The 20,235-nt window shown below is 54.2% G+C and overlaps 1 protein-coding gene across 5 annotated transcripts in view; it reads left to right on the top strand.

Moving 5' to 3' along the window:
* TNS1 (tensin 1) overlaps positions 1-20,235 on the top strand; it is a 106,853-nt gene that overhangs the window by 52,615 nt on the left and 34,003 nt on the right. For 3 of the 5 annotated variants that reach the window (XM_036254744.1, XM_036254743.1, XM_036254748.1), the window contains 3 exons: positions 63-260; positions 10,018-11,598; positions 17,752-17,838. In XM_036254744.1, the coding sequence (XP_036110637.1) occupies positions 63-260; positions 10,018-11,598; positions 17,752-17,838 (1,866 nt within the window). The remainder of the gene's footprint in view (positions 1-62; positions 261-10,017; positions 11,599-17,751; positions 17,839-20,235) is intronic. The other 2 variants (XM_036254745.1, XM_036254746.1) reach the window with 2 other exon arrangements.

Here is a 20,235-nt window from a genome sequence, read left to right as displayed (position 1 = left end):
GGGTGAGGTGGACATCGCTGACACTCTGAAAAGTAATTCTCTTTGCCATTCATGCTTTTCAGATGGGCGCAAACTGAATACCAATAGCCAGTCAATTGGAGGCATCTCAGGTGGCCTGGTGGATCAATATCCCGGGCCAGGAGCCCACTGGCCTGCCCAGAGTCCAGCCTCAAACGCTGTCTGGTTGCAGAACCAGAATCCGAAGCTTTGCACTGAGAATCTCACTTTGTGCTCCTGTCCCCTCCCCGAGGCCTGCCCAGGTGACACTCTAGCCCCTCTCTTTAGGCCCCGTGGTCCCCTTTGGGAAGGACAGGGCCTTTGTGTTTTGTGTTTCCTCTTTTATAAGCCAAGGAAGTGTCCTGGTTCCTAGACTCTGCCCCGTGGAGGGGAAGGAGGGGGAGAGAGGGAAAAAAAGATTTCCACCTTATTGTTCAGCAGCTGGAAAATTGTTGTCATCTGTTCTGCCTTTCATTTGCTGAGAGTGGAAAAAAATGTGGAAAAATTTGGGGAAATAAATCTCAGTACCCTCCTAGGAACTCTCGCCCTTCCCTCTGTCCCTTGCACCCCACTGCTCTGCTCCCAGGGTTCTCCTCCCACTTCTCCGGGTCCTGGGGCTGCAATGGGCCGGGGCTGGGGCTGAGCTGGGGCTGGGCTGGGGTTGTCCCGGGACCAGGACTGGTTTGAGGCTGTGCAGGGCTGGGGCTGTCGCTGAGCTAGGACTGAGCTGGGGCTGGAACTGGGTTGAGCTGGGGCTGCAGCTGGGCTGGGGCTGGGCTGGAACTGGGTTGAGCAGGGGCTGCAACTGGGCTGGGGCTGGGCTGGAACTGGGTTGAGCTGGGGCTGCAACTGGGCTGGGCTGGGCTGGAACCTCGCACTCCATGTGGAGGGTTTGGGAAGCCACTGTGATGTCATTCAAGAGCTGCATAGCTACAGGATGATAAGTGAAGCCCTGGGGACCCAGCTGGCTGAAATTACAGACAGAGTTTTATCCCACTGGCTTCCTACAAGCCAGAGTGAAGCAGAGCCAGGAGAGAGAGGGAGAGAGAGCTGCGAGGGAGGGAGTGCGGTGTGTACACAGGCAGGCAGGCTCCTCCCACCCTGACAGTCCCAGGGAGCCTGAGTAGGACACAGACAGAGCTGGGAGCTGCAGCCATGTAGGAATTATTTGAAACTTGAGGCACAAGGAGCAGAGATCAAATCAGAGCGGTTCTCTCCCCTCCCCTTTCTCCCTCTCCATCCAGAGGGTAAGTGTCTGCTGGGCGGCTGTTTTGCCTGTGTGTGTCCTTGCGTGGCTCTCTGCTGGATCCGGGGAGAGGCTGGTGGGGGTGCGGTGTCCTCGGTCCTGGGTTTGCCAGGGAGCGGGAAGGGTGTGAGGCTGTGCCGGGCTGTGGCCCTCTGCACTGCCTTCGGAGGTGGGTGTAGTGGACCCGGCCACCCCCTTTCAATGTTTGCTGCCCTTGGACATGTGAGAACTGCCAACTCAGGTCCGAGGGGTGGCTGAGCTGGTGGGGGCAGTGTGTCTGAGTTGGCCTCGTTCTTTTGGGGTAATGGTTTGTGGTGGATGAGAATGGGGTGGGCAGAGGGAACCTGGCGGAGGCATGGATACCCCTGGAACACTCCCAGCGGGATGTTTATTCAGGACAACTCCCCCTCCTGCAGTCTGAGCTCTGTGGCACCCCCATGCTGACCATTCCTCGGCTGGCCTCCTGCGGGCTCCCATTCATGGCTTTTTCCCTCAGTTGGCACAGCTTTTGGTGACTCGGCTGTCCCCTGGCCTGGGATTTCTGAGTGTCCAGGCGGGCGCCCTGGCCTGGCAGAGAAGGACTTTGGTTGTTGTGGGCTCAGAGCTATTTTTACAATCCTGAGTGAGTCTGTGATATCTGGTGCCCGGATCGGCTGAGGCGGGGAGTGGGGGTGTCAGGCTCTGGTTATAGTGCCCAGTGTGGGCGCTGAGGGCCAGAAGGCTGGCCCTGCAAGGTCGTGGGCTGTCGTGTGACCTGGGCAGGTCACTCACCCTCCAGGCTCTATTCCCTCGGGTCTGAAATAAAGGTCACGATCAGGTTTTCTGTTCCTACTCCCTTTCTCTGGAGAAATTCCAGTAAGATGGTATCTGTGTAAAGTACTGTGGGTCTGTCCTGAGGAGGGCCTGGGGCCACATCCGTCATCATCACTTGACTGAAACCCCGTATATTATATTGTGAGGACCTTGGTCTGCAGCCGTAGTTGGAGAGTCCGCCGCCTGCCACCCCCCACCCTGGCTCCTCCAGCTCCCTTCACCTTGAAAGCCATCGGGGGGAAGCCTGAACTTGTAGGCAGGGAGATGCGTCCTTTTGCCCTTTGTGCTGCATGACTTTGGGGCCCCCTGAACTTCACTGCCCTCCTGTACCGTGAGGGGCCCTAAAAATCCCACAGCTTTGGAGCAGCTCCCCCTGCACAGCTGACTTCCTGGTGCCGCTCAGACCTTAGTTCTGGTGCCCGAGGGCCCGGAGGTGCCAGTGGGAGGGGTTCTCGGTTCCACTTTGATTTCAGTGCTGACTTTCTCCACGCTCAAGGCCCGCAGGCTGCCTTTCAGACTGGGCTCCGCTTGGACACTGGGCCTCATGCCTCCTTTCGTGGCCGAACGGCGGAGGTGGCCAGGAGTGGGGCGTTTGCCACCCACCCTCCCTGGGCCCACAGAGGCAGGTTTGTGGGTGACATTGGCAAGGTCGCTTGTGCAGGGGACAGGACCACCTGTGGAACATTGACAGCAGCCCTGAGAAGATTCTCGTTCTCCTCGGTCCCCTCTCTGAAAACATTATCGGCTCCTCCGAGTGGTGGTAAACAGCAAGAGAGACAGGTGTCTGTTTGCCAAGCCCGGACCCATCTGTGTTCGCCCACAGGGCCCGAGGCCCGTGCTTGTCAGTGTGGCATCACTTGGCACCTCCCAATGTGAACCAAGTTCTTTGGGCTGCACCTGTGCTCTGAGCTCTTGGCTTGGCAGAGGCTGTGACTCCTCTGCGTGCTTCCCCTTCTGATACTTCTCTTCAACCCCTGATTCTGCTGGTCTTCAGAAGCCCTGAGGAAGCCCTTTCCCATTTCGGGAAGTTCCAGAACTCTCTGCTGGGACGAACAAAGGGGGCCACCTTAGTCCCCAGCTGGCTATGGGGTAGGGTGGTCGGCACTGGTGGAGGCCAGGACTGGGCCACAGGGGGTCCCCGTTGCCATTGCAGGATGTCTCAGGAGGACCCCAGGTCAACTTGAGCCACGGGGCTCAGGTTCCCCACTGCCCTCTCCATCTTCACCCCCTCCTCACATTGACCTCCCCTGGCCAGTGACAACTCAGGGGGTTGTTCTGAGCTGGACCCCTTCTTGCGCTCCCCCCAGGAAGGTTTTCCTTTCTGTGTGTTCTCCCATGTCTCCCAGATGGAGCCTGGCATTCTTCACAGAACTCCTGGGTGACAGGGGGGGATTTCCGGAAGCAGCACCATATCTTCTAAGTGTGTACATCTTAATTTAAGGGTCATAGATGGACTTAGACGTGTCCATCTACCCCTGAAATTATGTGTAGGAATTGGGTTCCTGCATTTTGGTTTTTTGTTTTTTGTTTTTTTTTTAGAAAATTAGTCTAGGCTTTCATTAGCTATCCCAAGGGACCCTTGACGTAAGAGAGTTAATGTCTTGTGGAGTGGCCCATGTCTGGGGAATTCTGTGGGGGATGCCATGGGGTTAAGTTGCAGCTTAGCCAGTCTATGGGGACCTCCACTGTGCCCATCCTGTTCTACTAGCAACTCTGTAGAACACCCTTCTCTCATGATATTTTGGCTGCAGTGCCTCTCTCTTCTCTTCCTTTTGGGAGAAGCCTGTGGTCCACCTTGAACCCCTGATTTTTCACTTCTTTGGTGGCAGTGGAAGAAGAGTGTCTCAGTGGCTGACAGGACTATATAAATGTTTCTGGGCTGTGCAATGTAATGCCAGAAGCATTTATGGAACACCTACTATGTGCTAGGCACTGCGCTCTGCAGGGCCGCCCTGGGTAGCCATGTTGCTTATGCACTGAACTCCATGAGGCACTGTTCACCTAGATTACATTATGCATGTTACCGCCTGGGAAGCAGGCACTGGGGAGAAAGAGAAGCAGAGGCCTTTCCTCAAGGAGCACTCCGCTTAGTGGGGAAGACAAACATAGATATTGACAATGACCGTCCAGTATGTGGTCGGTGCTCCAGAGACATCTACAAAGGGCAGTGGGAGCATGAAAGAGGTTTATCTGAGTCTGGAGGACTGTAGGGAAGAGGTGAGGCCAAGAAGGGCTTCTCAGAGTTCAAACCGAGCCTGAAGGAGGAGGAAGAGGTTTGCCAGGGCACCTGGGAGTTGCCAGGCAGGGTAAGAGAGGGCCTCATGTGAGATGCAGAGTAGGAGAGAGCATGTATGTAGGAAGAGTAGAGTGTGGGTGGGTGTTTAGGGTGCTGAGGATAGTGAAAGTTAGGCTTCAAGAGGTAGGCAAGGGTCAGATAATAAAAGGTCTGGTGTGTTCAGCCGGGGGTATGTAGGGCTTTACTCTGTGTGTGATGAGAGCTGTTAAAATGGAGAGAGGAGGATGTTCCAGGCCTAGCTCAAGGAACTCAGCTCCTGCATCCTATCACTCAGCAAACCTGCAGGTATGCATTTGCGTCTCTGTGTGGCCCGGCTCTGCATGGTTAAGTGGTTGATGCAAGCTGACTTGGCCATTTAGATGGAGACCATCCTTCCAAACGATAGGTGCACCTGGCTTTGGGTCGGGTGGGAGGGGGTGCCTCCCTTCTGTCTTCTCTCCAGAAGCAGCACATCTCTGTGGTCTCCCTGGTAGACCCATCCTCTGGCTCCCATGTTGCCTCTCAACAGCTCCAGCCCTCACCCCAGGCTGGCACCCTCCATGGGTGCGGGACAGTCTGTGGCTAAAGGGTTAACATGTCCAGAACTTGCTCTCCTGGCTGCCTCTTGGCCAAGCCTCAGCCCCTGTCAGAGTTCACCTACCTCCCAGACACACACGACCTCTGCTGCCCCATTCCCACGTGTAAGGAGCTAGATCCCCTCCCAGTCTGCCCGGGCCCCTGTCTGCCTCCAGACTGCCCATGTCCGGGTAGGTTGGTGCCTCTGCCTCCTGGCTGCATTGATTTTCCTCCACCACGGTTGGTCCTCACTGCTCCGGGTAATGTATTTTAATGAATTGTTATTCTGCTGGATGTGGACTCAAAGGACTTTTTATCACGAAGGGTCCCATCCTGAAAACCTTAATAAATCAGTCACAGTTCCAAACAGGCCTGTTGTTGGCCTGGGAGGGGCCTCTCCTCACTGAGTCAATGCCAGCAAGACTGCTTTCTTGCAGTCAGCCGGGCTGGCACCTTTTATTCTTCATGGTTGGGCCCTGGGTTCTACATCTAAATAGACGAAACCTCCCCATCTGACCTTAGTAAGAGAAGCAGGGTCCTTAACGTTAGAGCTGAAATGCTGGCCACGGGGTCAGGGCTGCTGCAGCTGTTGCCCACCCCAGCATGGGCCAGAACCCCAGCGCGCTGGTCAACATGCTGATTCCTGGCCCCACCCCAGACCTGTGAGTGAACACCTCTGGAGGCAAGGCCCCAGAATCCACCTTTCTAAACAACCTCCAGAGGAGATTCTTATGAACAGCGGAATGAGACAACACCTGCCCTAAATCCAGAGCGTCTTAGCATCCCGTGCTTATTTCTTTCGTTCGTTTTGAAGTGTACGGGCCGGACGCAGCTTTCCTGCCTTCTGGCCTGTACTGTGCTTCTGGTCCCACGGGCACCTCCGCACTTTCCTGGAGGGAGCCTGGGGACCAGGGCCACATCCAAGTCAGCTGGGGATTTTCCTCAGAGCTTTCCAAAAGCATGACTCGCACATCTGGATGATGGCCGCCGTGGGAGGGGCTCCTTGGTGCAATCGAACTCAGCGTTGCGGGTGGAGTCCCGGGCTCGCAGCAGCTGCTGGAAGGACCAGGAGCATATTCAGAGCAAACAAGGCTGGCCTCGAAAGGACTGTGGACTTCTCCACTTCCCCAGACAAGCCGGCAGGGAGACGGCCTGTGAAACCAGCTGCCCAGGCTGGCCCACGGCTTGGGGCCTGGGAGCTCGCCACCTGGCCCGTGTGTAACTTGTGTTTGCCCTGCAGTTTATTCTCCTATCCTGTCGTCATCTGTGCCAGTACCCACGGCCCCAACCAGGCAGGTTCCTCCCTCTACTCCCTTCCCCCTTCTGCTGGGTGTCCAACTCCCTCTCATCTGAGACAGTTGTTACCCGAACGGGCCATCCCCTGGAGGCTGCTGGGACTTTGAGAGGGATCTGGTGGCCCTCAGCGTTAGAGCCCTCACCCCACAGAGCCCCTGCTCTTCCTTCCCCTTCTTTCTCACTCCTCCTCCTCGCTCTGCCCGCCCCTCTCTTTTGCCCTTCCTGCCTTGATAGATTGAAACCGACCTTGTGTTCCGGCTTCTTGTGGTCCTGGTAAATAGCTCTTAATGTGGTCGTGGTGGATGGAGAGAAGACGTGGGGGGCAGGGGGCAGTTACCTTCATCTCTGATGGGAGGAGCCAGGGGTAGGTGCCCCACAGGTCCTGACAGGATGCTGGGACTACGCAGCAGAGCCCTCACAGGGGCTGGGCAGCCCTGGCACTGGCCTGTCCTCAGTTTCTCCCCCTGATATGCAGAGGAAGACGACCGGTGAAGGCTACAGAACAGCCTGGAGCATTCGGCCAGAACCGGGCGATCAGGCACGACTAGACCCTGCTCTGAGGACAGAAACAGCCCTTCTCACTTGTATTAAGCAAACAGGATTTAATTACACAATTTACACTTCTATTTTCTTACTAAGCCTTAGTGGCCTGGCATTATCATCCCTGATGTTGTTGTTGCAAACAGTAGCCCACGTCGGGGTAAATTACACGTCAGAATTAGTTTAATATTGACATTTTCAAAATCGATGAAGAGTGGGGCCTGGCCAGGAAGGCCAGGATATCAGGTAATAAGAATCAGTGTGAATTCTCCCTCCCGGCCTCGGGGATGCTTTCTCAGCTCTCCTGCCAAAAGTGCTTCTTTTATGCACCCAAATGAAGTGCTGGGTTGGGTCTGCTTTCTCCCGGTGGAGAGAGTACTCTCAGATTTGCACCCAATGCTTCTCATTGACTCTGGTCTTAATTTTTTTTTTATCCTCACTCGAGGACATTTTTTCTGCATCTATCTTCAGACAGAGCGGGAGGGAGAGAGAGAGGAAGAGAGAGAGAGAAACATTGATGTGAGAGAGACACATCGAGTGGCTGCCACCTGCACCACCCCAACCGGGGCCGGGGACGAACTGCAACCGAGGTACATGCCCTTAGCGGGAACCGAACGCAGGACTCTCAGGTCCGCAGGCCGACACTCTAACCGTGGAGCCCAACCGGCCAGGGCGCTTCTCACTGACTCTGTATAAGTGTAAATGGGGCGGCATGGGACACCTTACCCTTTGCTTCGTTGCTTTCCCCACTTCCCAGACCAGGTGAGCATGGACTTGGGGTGCAGGGCATGGTGTGGATCCTGGCCTGGGAGGAACACTCTGGCATCTCAGGGTGTGGGCTGCCGAGCGGGGCCCGGGCCTGGGCCTGGGCTGCTTCCCAGGGCCAGCAGTGCTCCAGGTACAGCGAGGAGAGAACCCTTTAGACGTCCGCTAACTAGTCTGAGGGGCCCATCCTCACGGGAACCACCCCCAGACATCTGAGTGGATGCAAGGCTCTTGCTGTTAGACTTAGCTCCTCTCTAAACAGTCAGCTGGTGTCTCTTTTTTTTGTGTGTAGCAAGGCACCCAGTTCTTTGGAGAGACATGCTGAGGGGCAGGCTCCCTCATCTGAGTGTTGGACCCTGTAGGGATGCTGATGGATGAGTTGGGAGAGGCAGCCATGCCGGCAGCAACCTCTTAGCAGTCTTCAAGTGGCCCTAACACAAGGCACAGGCTGCTGGAGGTTGAGACCTATCTCAGCCCAGACCCCTCTCGCATTCAGACCAGGCCTGTCCCTGTGATCCCTGGGCTGCGGCAACACTCTGGCCAGTGTCACTCGGGTTCTGCTGCTGGCTGAGGTCCCAAAGCCCCAGGGAAAACTGGGGGCGGAGAGATCGTTCTGAAGAGTAAAGTGATTGGGCACCCAGCCCTGGGGGTGTATGTGTGGACGATGTGCCCTGCCGGGCATCTCTGTGCTCACGCTCGGTGACATCATTTGGTTGGCCTGTGGTTTGTGTGTGTGTGCGCGCCGATCAGGATGTTCCTGTTTTGTGGTTGTCTGATCACTTGTTTTTGGCCGTGGGTTTCTATGTGAGTGTTTATTAGAGGCTGCTTCTGGCCCGAGGACTGATCCTTGGGCATGGTAGGAACTTGTGTTTTCTGAACTGTTTGCGGCTTTACATTTAAGTATTTATTTTGGGGTATTGCTGCCTTTCATGTGTTCATTCTGTTGTGTGTGTATGCATGTCAGAGAGAACCAGTATAGAATAATAAAAATTGTGTTCTCTGGATGGGGTGGGCGGGGAGGGGGTGGAGTGGAGGGGAAAAAAAATTATGTGCTCTTTGAAGTTATGATTTAGTAGTTTTGATTTTAAATTAGTTTTGATATTAATTCGGTTTTATTTTAATTGTCTTAAATTAGTTCTGATTTTAAACCCTAGCTTTACCAGGTACTATATGTCTACAAATAAATGGTTTGACCTCTCAGAATCTCAATTTCTTCATCTTTTTTATTTTATTTTTAAATCCTCATTCGAAGATATTTTTCCATTAATTTTCAGATAGAGGGGGACGGAGGAGGAGAGAGACCTCAGTTGGTTGCCTCCCACACGATCCCAACAAGGGCCAGGGACCAAACCACCACTGAGGTATGTGCCCTTGACCAGAATTGAACCCGTGACTCTTTGGCCCACAGGCTGATGCTCTAACCACTGAGCATCACTGGCCAGGCAATTTCTCCATCTTTAAAACAAGCACAACACTCCCTGATACTCAGGGTTAGAAATAATGTATGTGTAAAGTATGTAGCAAAGTGGTGCATATAGGTTTTGGCTGCATGTTACCTAGTATTTTTATTTGTATTTGCATATATGTGTCCACAGTGTGCTTTCTGACTGGGGGCACCTATCTGGTGTACCCCAAGTGGGCACCAGGGCATTTGATGTGGGTGATTACTGGTTGGAATGTGGGTCTCTGGGTAGCTTTGCATCAGGTTTTCTGTGTGTGAGCGTGTGCGTGTGAGAGTGTGAGATTATTGGTGTCTGGGCTGAGGTTTGTACAGTATTTGGGGGAGGGGCTTTCTTTTCTTGCCAACTGGGGGCCTGCCTTGATGTGAGGGAAGGTGCTGGTGGGTGCTTGTGCGTGTGTGTGTGTGTGTGTGTGTGTGTGTCTTGGGCTGGGAGTTGGGCTGCTGATTGTACAGGGTGTGAAATCACTGAGTTCCTCTGGGCGGGGTAAGTTCTTCGTTCCTGAGTCAGCCGTCTGGCCTTGAGCCATCCAGTGCTCACTTTTTCCTTTCAGAGAAAGTATTGCTCACGGGGCCCCCAGAGCTGTCTGTAGACAAAATGACCAGGGGACACCTCTCCCTGATGAAAAACTCTGCTTTTGTTCTCGATCCCTAAGATGCTTCCCTGCCTCCCCCAGTCCCTTTCCAGAACCTTCATGGGCCCCAGCATTCAGCGCCAAAGTGTGTCCCATTTGACACGGGGCCTGCTGGCTTTGGTCCAGAACTTCCAGGTCCTTGGGAAGCTAGCAGGATGCCAGAGGCAGGTTTTGGACTGGGCATCTCGACCTCCGGAACCCCCTGCCCAATCTTCGGCTCTGCTGCCTGGCCCTGCAGCCGGGTTTTGGGATGGGTTAGGGGTCCTTTGGTCCTTTCTCCTGTCTGTCACCTTAGCTCTATCTCAGGGTGCTGAGAGGAGGTTTTAGGGTCCTGGGAATGGAAGCCCTTACTCCTTTTCTCAGGAGAATAGAAGATGTCCCCACTTCCCACTGACATCTGCTCCTTGTCTTGCAGAGGTTGTGGGACACACTCAGGGGCCACTGGATGGGAGCCTGTATGCCAAGGTGAAGAAGAAGGACTCCCTGAATGGCAGCACTGGGGCCGTCATTGCCACGCGTCCTGCCCTGTCGGCCACTCCCAACCACGTGGAACACACCCTGTCCGTGAGCAGTGACTCGGGCAACTCCACAGCCTCCACCAAGACAGACAAGACCGATGAGCCTGCCCCTGGCCCCTCTAGCGCCCCTGTTGCCCTGAGTCCCGAGGAGAAGCGCGAGCTGGAGCGCCTGCTCAGTGGCTTTGGCTTAGAGCGCGAGAAGCCAGGCACCATGTACCACACCCAGCATCTCCGGTCCCGCCCCGTGGGGGGCCCTGCTGCGCCCGCCTCCAGCCGCCACATTGTTCCAGCCCAGGTTCACGTCAATGGCGGGGCCTTGGCATCTGAGCGGGAGACGGACATTCTGGATGATGAGCTGCCCAACCAGGACGGGCACAGCGTGGGCAGCATGGGCACACTGTCCTCCCTGGATGGCATCACCAACACCAGTGAGGGGGGCTACCCAGAGGCCCTGTCCCCATTGACCAATGGCTTGGACAAGCCCTACCCCATAGAACCTATGGTCAATGGCGGGGGCTACCCCTATGAGTCTGCCAGCCGGGCAGTGCCTGCCCACGCTGGCCACTCCGCTCCCATGCGGCCCTCCTACTCCGCACAGGAGAGTTTAGCTGGCTACCAGCGCGAGGGTCCCCACCCAGCCTGGCCACAGCAAGTGACCACCTCCCACTATGGCCATGACCCCAGCAGTATGTTCCGCTCTCAGTCCTTCCCGGAAACTGAGCCCCAGCTGCCCCCAGCTCCAGCCCGAGGGGGAAGCAGTCGAGAGGCTGTGCAGAGGGGCCTCAATTCCTGGCAGCAGCAGCAGCAGCAACAACAGCAGCCTCGCCCGCCTCCTCGCCAACAGGAAAGAGCCCACTTGGAGAGTGTTGGGCCCAGCAGGCCTGGCCCCCAGCCACTGTCAGAGACCCCCATGCCTTCCCTCCCTGAGTTCCCCAGGGCAGCCTCCCAGCAGGAGATCGAGCAGTCCATTGAAGCCCTCAACATGCTGATGCTAGATCTGGAGCCAGCTGCGGCCGCTGCCCCCCTGCACAAGTCCCAGAGTGTCCCTGGGGCCTGGCCAGGGGCCTCCCCGCTCTCCTCCCAGCCTCCTCCTGGCTCCTTCTACCAGTCCCATCCACTGACCCAGTCCAGATCTGGCTACATCCCCAGTGGGCATTCCTTGGGAACCCCTGAGCTGGCCCCACGGGCCTCCCTGGAGTCCGTCCCTCCTGGCAGGTCTTACTCACCTTATGATTATCAGCCATGTCCGGCTGGACCCAGCCAGAGTTACCGTCCAAAGAGCCCAGCTTCCTCCTCTTCCTTGCCCACCTTCCTTCCAACCACCCACAGCCCTCCAGGGCCTCAGCAGCCCCCTGCCTCTCTCCCTGGCCTCACCACTCAGCCTCAGCTCCCACCAAAAGAGGCGACTTCAGATACATCCCGAACTCCAGAGGAGGAGCCCTTGAACCTGGAGGGACTGGTGGCCCACCGGGTAGCAGGTAAGAGCCTCGGGGACCATCAGGGCTGGGTATCTTCCCTCTTACTCCCTCCACATCTTCCCTCTTTGGCCTTGCTCGGGGGAGGTGCAGGCAGAGCCATCACACCGCAGGAGACTGCTTTGGCCTGGAGGAGGCTGGCAGGAGCCCACACACTAGTCATCCCTTCCTGCATTCATTATTTGTTAGGCTCCAAGGCAGACATTTAGATGAAAAGATCAATGTCTTTTAGTTCCTGTCCTCAAGGAGCTTACAGTCTAGTGAGGGGACAGATAACTGTAACAGTGCAATGTGTGCTACAACAGAGGTGGGACCAAAGCCCTAGAGCCTGGGGAAAGCAAAGCTTACCACCTAGGACAATCAGGGAAAGCTTCCTGGAGGTGGTGACTTTGGGGCTAGAGTACACATATTCTAAGTAGGGAGGAAATGCTCTCTGCAACTGCCTGTAGTGTTCTCTGTACTCAGACTTCAGTTTCTTAAGAAGGGGAGGCATGAGGGAGGTTTCTATAGACTCAGATCCCCTCTCGGGCCCTCCCAGAGGCATAACAAAACCTGAGAGCATGTATTGAAGCCCTTGGGCTCTATCTGAGTGTTGAACCCTAGGGGGTGCTTTTTTGATATTTCTCTGTCTTAGGGGAGGCCAAGGTCCCCCTTCTGGTCCAGTTGTCCTGTTAGTGCTTGCTTGAGGACCAGCTTTGTATGGGAAGCAGGCGCTGAGAAACAAAGCCCCTTTCCTATCAGAACATGAATAGGTTTATCTTTCTGGAGACAGGAGAGAGAGTGGAGAAATTGGAAGAGCCTACTGGGGAGATAATGACAAGAAATGGCAGATTGTCCAGCGCCGTATTGGGAGGGACAGGAAGGATTCCCTTTCCACTGGCCTAAGCCTATGACCATTCCACGGGGGCAGCCAGACTGGGTGGAAAACCTATGGGTTGATTTTGTTGTGAAGGTAAAACCCAGGCAGGGGTGAACCAGAGACTGGGGCTGGGGGCGGGGCTTGTGCCCAGTTCCTCAGCGGACAGGGTAAGGGAAGCTCAGGGAGAAGAGGAGTCTGGGCAGCTGACCCTGCCCTGCACCCCTTTTTCCTAAATTTAGGGAAGCTGAGTCACCATGCCAGCTGCAAGGAAGGAGGGAGACACCCTGGCTGGGGACGGATGGTTGGTTTGGGGAAGTAGGCCAGCTGGCTCTTGGGCTGGCCCAGGACCTGGGTGTGGGGGCATGGAACCCTACTCCTGTACCTCAGAGCAGAGCACAGTCCCCAGCTCAGTGATCCGTAACTTGAAATGGTCCATAATGGAAGTATTAACACCATTGAAACTGGCAGTCAGGGCTTCACCTCCCCTGGAGAGCAGCAGCACATTATTGCTTTTACTCCAGAGTCAAAACACAGGACAAATAACTCACTCTGCAACCCTGGGAGTGAAAGAAAGGCTCCCAAAAGGTGGTCCAGATGGGGCTAATGTCTTCTGCTTTCTCCCAAGTCTGGGCCCCTGAGATAAGGACTCCCCAGCTTCTTTGCCAGCAGAGACGCTTTTCCCCCTGGTTTTGTTGAAGGGAAGGGATTGGAGCCCTCTCAGTATTTTACAGAGTTGGGGTAGTGGCCTGAGGAACAGTGAAACTCTAGCCTACTGAGGGGCAGGACCCAGGTGCTTTTCTCTGGGGCAGCAGGATGAATTTCCTTCCCCACCGAAACCCTTCCATGTAGCTCTCCTGGAGCTTGCTCAAGAAGAAGGCATACCTGAATGATTCAGGAAGGATGTCCACCTTGTAGGGCATCTCCCCTCAGCCTTTTCTCTCCTACTAGCTTCTGAGGCCTTGACCCTCAACCTCTATATCCCATAGCTGCTCAGACTTTGGCTGTCAAGAAGTCATAAGAAAGGGGCGATATTATTGGCACATCTCTGCTCCCATTTCCTCCACCAACTGTAAATGACTCAGGAGAAGGAATGAGATGCATAGAGGGGCAATTATATTTGGTTTCCAGGGCTCTAAATGGGCTACTTTGGTCCATGTCCTGTCATGAACAGTATTTCTTATGTCAGCAGAGCCTGCTTGCACAGCTTCTTTAGTAGCCCTTTAGGATGTCTGCCATGCATGTGTAGATAAAGACACATAGGCACGATCAATGTGCAGAATAGTCCAGGAGCCAGGGAGGATAAACTTCCAGCACCACCTCTTTCTGCTCATTCTACTTCTGCAAGAAGCTGGAACATAAGCTTTAACATGAGTAACCCAGGAAGCTGAGATCTGAGGGAGAACATCTTCATGGCCATGAACTTGATCTGGTTTCTCCTGGCTTTTCTCCCTCAGGTCTTCATTTTCCTACTTGGCTGTTCTCCATGCTCAGTACTATGTCCCTAGTTCATTCCACATTGAGTCAAAAACTCCTTATGCTTTGTTTCTGCTTAGATCTCAGAGAATATAGAGGTAGTTTTCTTAACTTAATAAAAGGTAGGTACCAGAAACCTGTAGCATACATTACACTTTATCGTGAAACATTAGAAACATTACTATTACAGCCAGGGACAAAGTAACAATACCCATTATCACCACTATCATTTAACATTGTATTGGATGTCCTAACCAGTGCAATAAGACAAGAAAAAGAAATAAGAGTCAGAGTTGGTGAATCCAATCAAGTTATCTTATGATCCAGATTCTGTGACTGGACTGATCTCAAATGTCTCTAGAGGTAGAGATTTCAATGCATGTTGGAAGTAAGATGTGGATCTTATCCTCAAGGAGCCTAGAGTTTAGAGTAAGAGGAAAAAAGAACTGGGACTTTAAAATGAAGTCATTTGTAATAAGGCAGGTATGGATAAGTCTCTGTGAGAGTGAGGAAAAAGGAGATACCAAAGACTGGGGAGGCTCTGTGTTGAGTGTGGGTTTTAAACAGAGCCTTGGACAATGGGTAAGATTTTGAAAGTGAATGGGGTTATTGGAGAGAGAGGGTTTATAGTGAAGACAGGAAAGCATAGGAAATGTTTGAAGAATAGAATAGATTGAGAGCATATGGGCTGTGTGAGGGAGTCAAGAAAGGTAGCCTGGGCCCTGCCTCTGGTTGGTCTTAAATACCAGATTGAGAGCTTGGATCTTATCTAGTGGCAATGTGGGAAGCTGTACTTTTGTCAGGGGAGTATGCCATGATCAGAGCTGTAGTTTAGGAAGATGTACCTGATGGGTCTGGGCAGGAAGGATGCAAAATGGGAGAGACTTTGAACTGGAAGTTATAGGAGCTTATTAGATAGCTTAGGTATAGGGACTGGATCAGAGTGCTGACCACAGAAATAAAAAAGAAGCGATAAATGCCAGGGGTGCTGTGCAAGTAGTAGGTGTTCACAAATTGATGGGGTGTAGTGGGTGAGGGAGAGGGAGACATCAAAGATGGTTCTGAGGTTCTATGAATAGAAATAGAGTGATGGTTCCATTAACAAGCTAGGAGTTGGGAGAAAGAACGAGTTTGGTGTAAGAGTAAGACCCCAGGGTTAGGAATGCCAAGTTTGAGCCTGCAGGTAGAGATGTTTGAAAGGCAGTTGAATATGCAGAATTGGAGTTTGAAAGAGTAGAAAGGGCTATAGATTTTGGAGCTATCCTCACAAGAGTGAAGTTTAAAGCTTTGGGCATGGATGGTATCTCTCTGTCACTGGGCACGAAGAGAAAAGAACATAGGGTAGAATGGCCATGACGGGAGTGGAAGCTGTGCAGAGGACTGAGGATGAACAAATGCTCATGCTGGTGAGAGGAGACGTGGACTGTGGGTCATCACAGAAGTCAGGATAGTAAAGGGTTTCCAGGAGGAGTGGCGGGGGAGGGGTGTTAGCAATGTCACTGTAGAGAGGTCACGAGGAGGAGGATTGAGAAAAATGCATTGGGCTTGCCAATTAGGTGGCCCCAGCGATTTTCAAAGGCATATTTTCAGTAGAGTGGTGGTGATAGAAGCCAGACTGAGGGGCTGAGGAGTGAGTGGAGAGGGAGTGCAGACAGCATGTCAACTCCTCTTTGGAGTGGTTTTGTGATAAAAGGAGAGAAGATGGTAGCTAAAGAGGGTAGCAAGATATTGAGAACTTTTTTTTTTTTTTGTACATACAGGAACCATAAGAATGTTTTTAGAGAAGAGAGAGAGAGAGGTTGCATTTGGAGGGTTGAGGGAGAAGTAAAAGATATGAGAGAAATAGAAATTGATAGAATAACACCTCTAAGAAAGTAAAAGGGGATAGGCTTAGGAGCTTAGGTGGATAATTTAGGCTCAGTCAGGAGGTAAGATACCTATTCATGAAATACTAAAGGATAGATACAGATTTAGGGGGATACTGGTATCAAGCCTTCAGACCTTAAATTGAGAACCCAGTTTTAACATTTCATCATGCAAATAGGAGATGAGGTCAAGCTCCATTCATTCATTCATTCATTCATTCATTCATTCATTCAACACAAGCCCCTAATCTGTGCTACATGCTAGTCTAGGCTCTGGAAAAATGGTGGCAAACGAAGTAAAAATCTTTGCCTTCATGGTGGAGTTGGACAATAAGCAAATAAGCAGATATAATATATTATGTCAGATGGAAGATAAGTGCCCTGGAGAAAGCAGTGAAATGCCAGTGAGGGGTAGAGGGTAGGTGGGTGGTTACACTTTCACATAGGACAGTTAGGGACGGCTTCACAGGGTGGTGAAGGGACGAGCCAGGTGGAACAGCAAGTGCAAAGGCCCTGAGGCAGGAGTATGCCTGCTATGGGGAGAGTAGTGGGACAAGAAGTCAGAGAGGTGATGGGAGTGGGGGCCAGCTTATATGGGCCTTGTAGGTGATTGCAAAAACTTTGACTTTTACTCAGTGTGCTGTGAGAAGCCTTAGAAGGGTTTGGGCAGAAGAGTGACTTCATCTGACTTGTGCTAAAAGGATCAGTGTGGCCTGGGAGGAATGAGGAAGACCAGTTAGGCTGCTGATTTGGATCAAGATGGTATCTGTGGCGAAGGTGAGAAGTGCTCAGATGGTAGACATTATTTTGGAGTTGGAGCCATCAAGATTTATAGATAGACCAGAAATGGGATGTAAGAGAAAGAAAAGTCAAGGTTTTGACCTTAGCAACTAAAAGATGGAGTTGCTCCTTATCGAGATGGGAGTGGAAGTAGGAAGAGCCGGCTTAGAGGGCTATCAGAAGTGTGATTTTTGCCGTGTTAGATTTGAGATGCCTGGAAACACCCAGGATGGGGAGGCCTATGAGTCAGGAGTCTCCGGGTGGGGGTGGGGCAGGGCAGAGCTTAGACGCGTGAGAGGAGTCAGTGTGTGGCCGTCATGGGAAGCTTGCTCCTGCGTGTTATCGCCTAGGGGTGAGCACAGGAGAGGAGAGGTCCCAGGAGTGCGCTCTGGAGCCTGAGCAGTTAGAGATGCAGGAGAACCAGGGGGGAACTGGTATGCCGCCGCTTCTGACCATCACCACGGGGTGACAGTGGTCACTGGGAGGCCCCCATGTGTGCAGGTGGCTCGAGAGCCAGCTAGGGCAGTAACGGGAGGGCAGCGCAGGTCCTCGTAGATCTTCCAGGCAGGCTCATTTCGAGGGCTTCTCTGTGGTCCGCAGCTTTGGGCAGGAGTGGAGAGGGGACTGGCTCCCACAGAAGAGGATTTCTAGGGTAGGTGTGACGGAAGGACAAAGGGCTGAGGGGAGCTTGGGTGCTAGGGAGTGTGACCCTTGGGTGCAGAATACAGGGTCACAGTTGACTCCAGGAAGACACAGGTGAGCCTGAGAGCAAAGAGGGCCCAGGATGGGGCCATGCTGACTGTGAGGGGCAGGGGGTATGTGGGGCCACGGGCCTGAAATCTCCTGGTCCCAGGCCGCACCTTCCTGCTCCACGCTGGGGTTAGAGATGAGAGGAGGTGTGTCTGCCCTTCTGAGAAGCCAGATCCTAGATCCACCCTCTCTTCTTATCTGACGCCCTCCCCACCTCCCTCCAGCGTGTGGTCAGAACACCAACTAATCTTGATTTTCTCTTTGTTTTTGTTTTGTTTCGTCTTGTTTAATGCCTTGTCCCTTGCGTTCTTTGTGCGTCCCATGTCCATCTGCCCCTGTGCCTGGGTGTGGTGCCTTCCTTGCCTGGTGTCATCCCTTCCTTTCCTGCTTGCCTTCCCTCCCTGCCGGCTCCCCTGGGGGTGTGGGCAGCGTACAACGCCAGACTGCAGGATATGGGGCAGCGTGTCAGCTCCCAGCACCCCCCTCTCCACCGGCTCCGATCTTCCTCCCTCTCTGGTTGGTTCCTCTCCTGCCTCCCCCGTTCATAACTCCTTGGCCCTCGTCTTAACTCTCAGTTTCTCTCTTTCCTTCCTCCTTTATGTACTATTTCTTCCAAACTTCTGTCCACTTTCTTCCTCCTTATTTTTCCATTTCCTCCTCCCTTCTCCTCTGTTCTTTCCATCTCTCTTTTCCTCACTGCCCATCCCTCCTTCTCCTTCTGCATGAGTGAGTGCTCCCACTTCTGCATGGACACAGGCCTGATGCTTCCAGCCTTGGCCTTACCTGCTCGGAACAGGGTCTGGGGTAACGAGACTCAAGTTCGGGTTCCCCATGGACACGCAGGCCTTAGGTGCTCAGGGAGGGCTCGGGATAGCCCAGCTCTGCAGACACGCTGGCCCGACCACCCGGGATGTCGAGCCAGGGCCCCGGCAGGAGCCAGCCTGTGGTTTGCGTGGGACGCCAGGCACTAGACAAAGAGCGGTGTCCCAGCTCCTGCTGTGCTGTCCACTCTTGGGTATAGCACTCCCTGGGGACAGAACACCCCCTGTGACCTTGTTCTGAATCTGATCCCAGGACCCATGGCCAAGAGGCAGAAGCCCTGGGTGCGGTTCTGGATCTGGCTAAGCCCACCTCAGTGACCCCGGGCAAGTCTCTTCATTACTCAGAGCCCAGTGTCCCAACGGATAACATGGAGAGATCACAGCCCTGCCCGTGTGCATTTTGCATGGTGGCTTGATGTGCCCCAACGTGGGGGACCCTTCACCAAGGGTCACGTTGCTCTGTTGAAGGTGGTGTAGTTCACTACGTCTGCCCCGGTCTCTTGGACAATTGGGCCCACAGACTTTGAGACCGGGGACAGTCACCTCACCCTTTCCCTGCTCCTTGGAGCCGGAGGCCTGGGCCAAGGAGAAGATGGTGCTCAGGCTTGTCCCACGCCCTGACCTTGATTAGTCCCGGGAAAAGGCTCATTCGGGTTCGGTGGGCACGGTTGACTCCCGGTGGCAATATCTGGCATTCCTGGACCCTCCTCTCCCAGTCCAGGATAACGGGAGACAGCTCTCGCAGAATGTCCCTGTCTGCTCCTCTCCTCTCCCTCCCCTTTTCTCGGCCCAGTGGTGGGGAGTGCAGGGTTCAGCTGGGCCGAGGGTTTGGGCCAGTTCTGGGTGGTGGGCTGTCCTGAGGGGAGCTGGCATGGCTTGCCCTGGGGCTGCTAGCGTGCCTGCCGTGTGGCTTTCTGGTGCCCTGGCCCAGCAGGTGGCCTCCCGGATCCCCTCTCTTCCGGAGCCCGGCATGCAGTCGGAACCCCACCACCTGGAGCTGAGGAATCCAGTCTTCTGGAAATCGGAAGGCTGGAAGGAAGAGCTGGTCTCTGGGGGTGGAAGCGGCCAGGCCGGGCTTGTAGGGAAGGCCTGTGACGAAGCCTGGCACTGGGACATTTGTCCATGGGACCCAGGGGTGGGCAGGGCCGTGTCCTGCCATAGTGTGTGTGTTGATGATGTTAGGGCTACAGCTCCCAGAACTGCAGTGTTTGTGTGAGTGTGTGTGCACGCACATGTGTGTACATATGTGCATGTGTGCATGCGTGTGTATGTGTGTTAGATGAGGTGGATTTATATCTCAGGTCCAGCCTGCTTTATGGGGGAGCCTTGCAGCCAGCTGCTCCTCCCAGCACACTATCTGGGGAGCAGAGTGAGGACTCCTGGGAAATGGGAATGTTCCTGTCCCCTGCTCTTCAGGTCTGGTGGCTCATGCGGAGGCCCTGGGCTGAGGTGACCACTGTCTTGCAGGTGGTGGGGAAGGCCCAGTGCCCACAGTGTGTGAGCAGCCCTCGGAGGATGACAGGGCATCTGAGTGTGGCCCGTTATTATGCTGAAGGACACTGTATTGCCATAAGGGCGCCCCACCCCTCCTGCTGCTGGGGTGACACCAGCTTTGTGGGAAGACCTTCCAGAGTCCCTCCACTGCCTCTTCCCCTCTCCAGGAGCTTCCCCTGGCCGTGCCAAGGAAGGGGCCGACTGTGGGGTTCTGAGGCTGACCCTGCCCTCCTGCTGCTCCTGGGGGGGAAGGCGGTGTGTGCGTGTGTGTACGCCTGTATGTGCGTGGAGGGACTGAGCCCACGGGGATGGTGGCCCTGAGAGCCAGGAGGGGGCCTAAGACTGAGAAAGGCCTGGGGTTGAGGGTGGGGAGGGGAGGAAGGCAATGAGGGGGAGCAGGCCTACTTTTATTGTTGGTCAGTCTCCAGGACGAGAGGGGGGTGTTCTTGCCCTGACACTGGCTGTCAGCTGTGTCCAGACAGCCCAGCTTGGCTGAGAAACAATGGGGCTCTCTTCTCTCCCCTCCGCCCTGCTTCGTCTCCCCTCCAGTGGGGTAAGACAAGAGAGAGAACATGGCTCTCCAGGCACTGGGGACAGA

The sequence above is a fragment of the Molossus molossus genome, unplaced genomic scaffold (genome assembly GCF_014108415.1).
Source record: "Molossus molossus isolate mMolMol1 unplaced genomic scaffold, mMolMol1.p scaffold_m16_p_11, whole genome shotgun sequence".
Taxonomy (NCBI): Eukaryota; Metazoa; Chordata; class Mammalia; order Chiroptera; family Molossidae; genus Molossus; species Molossus molossus.
The sequence above is the reverse complement of the archived record's forward strand: the minus strand, read 5'-3'. Positions and strand labels throughout refer to the sequence as shown.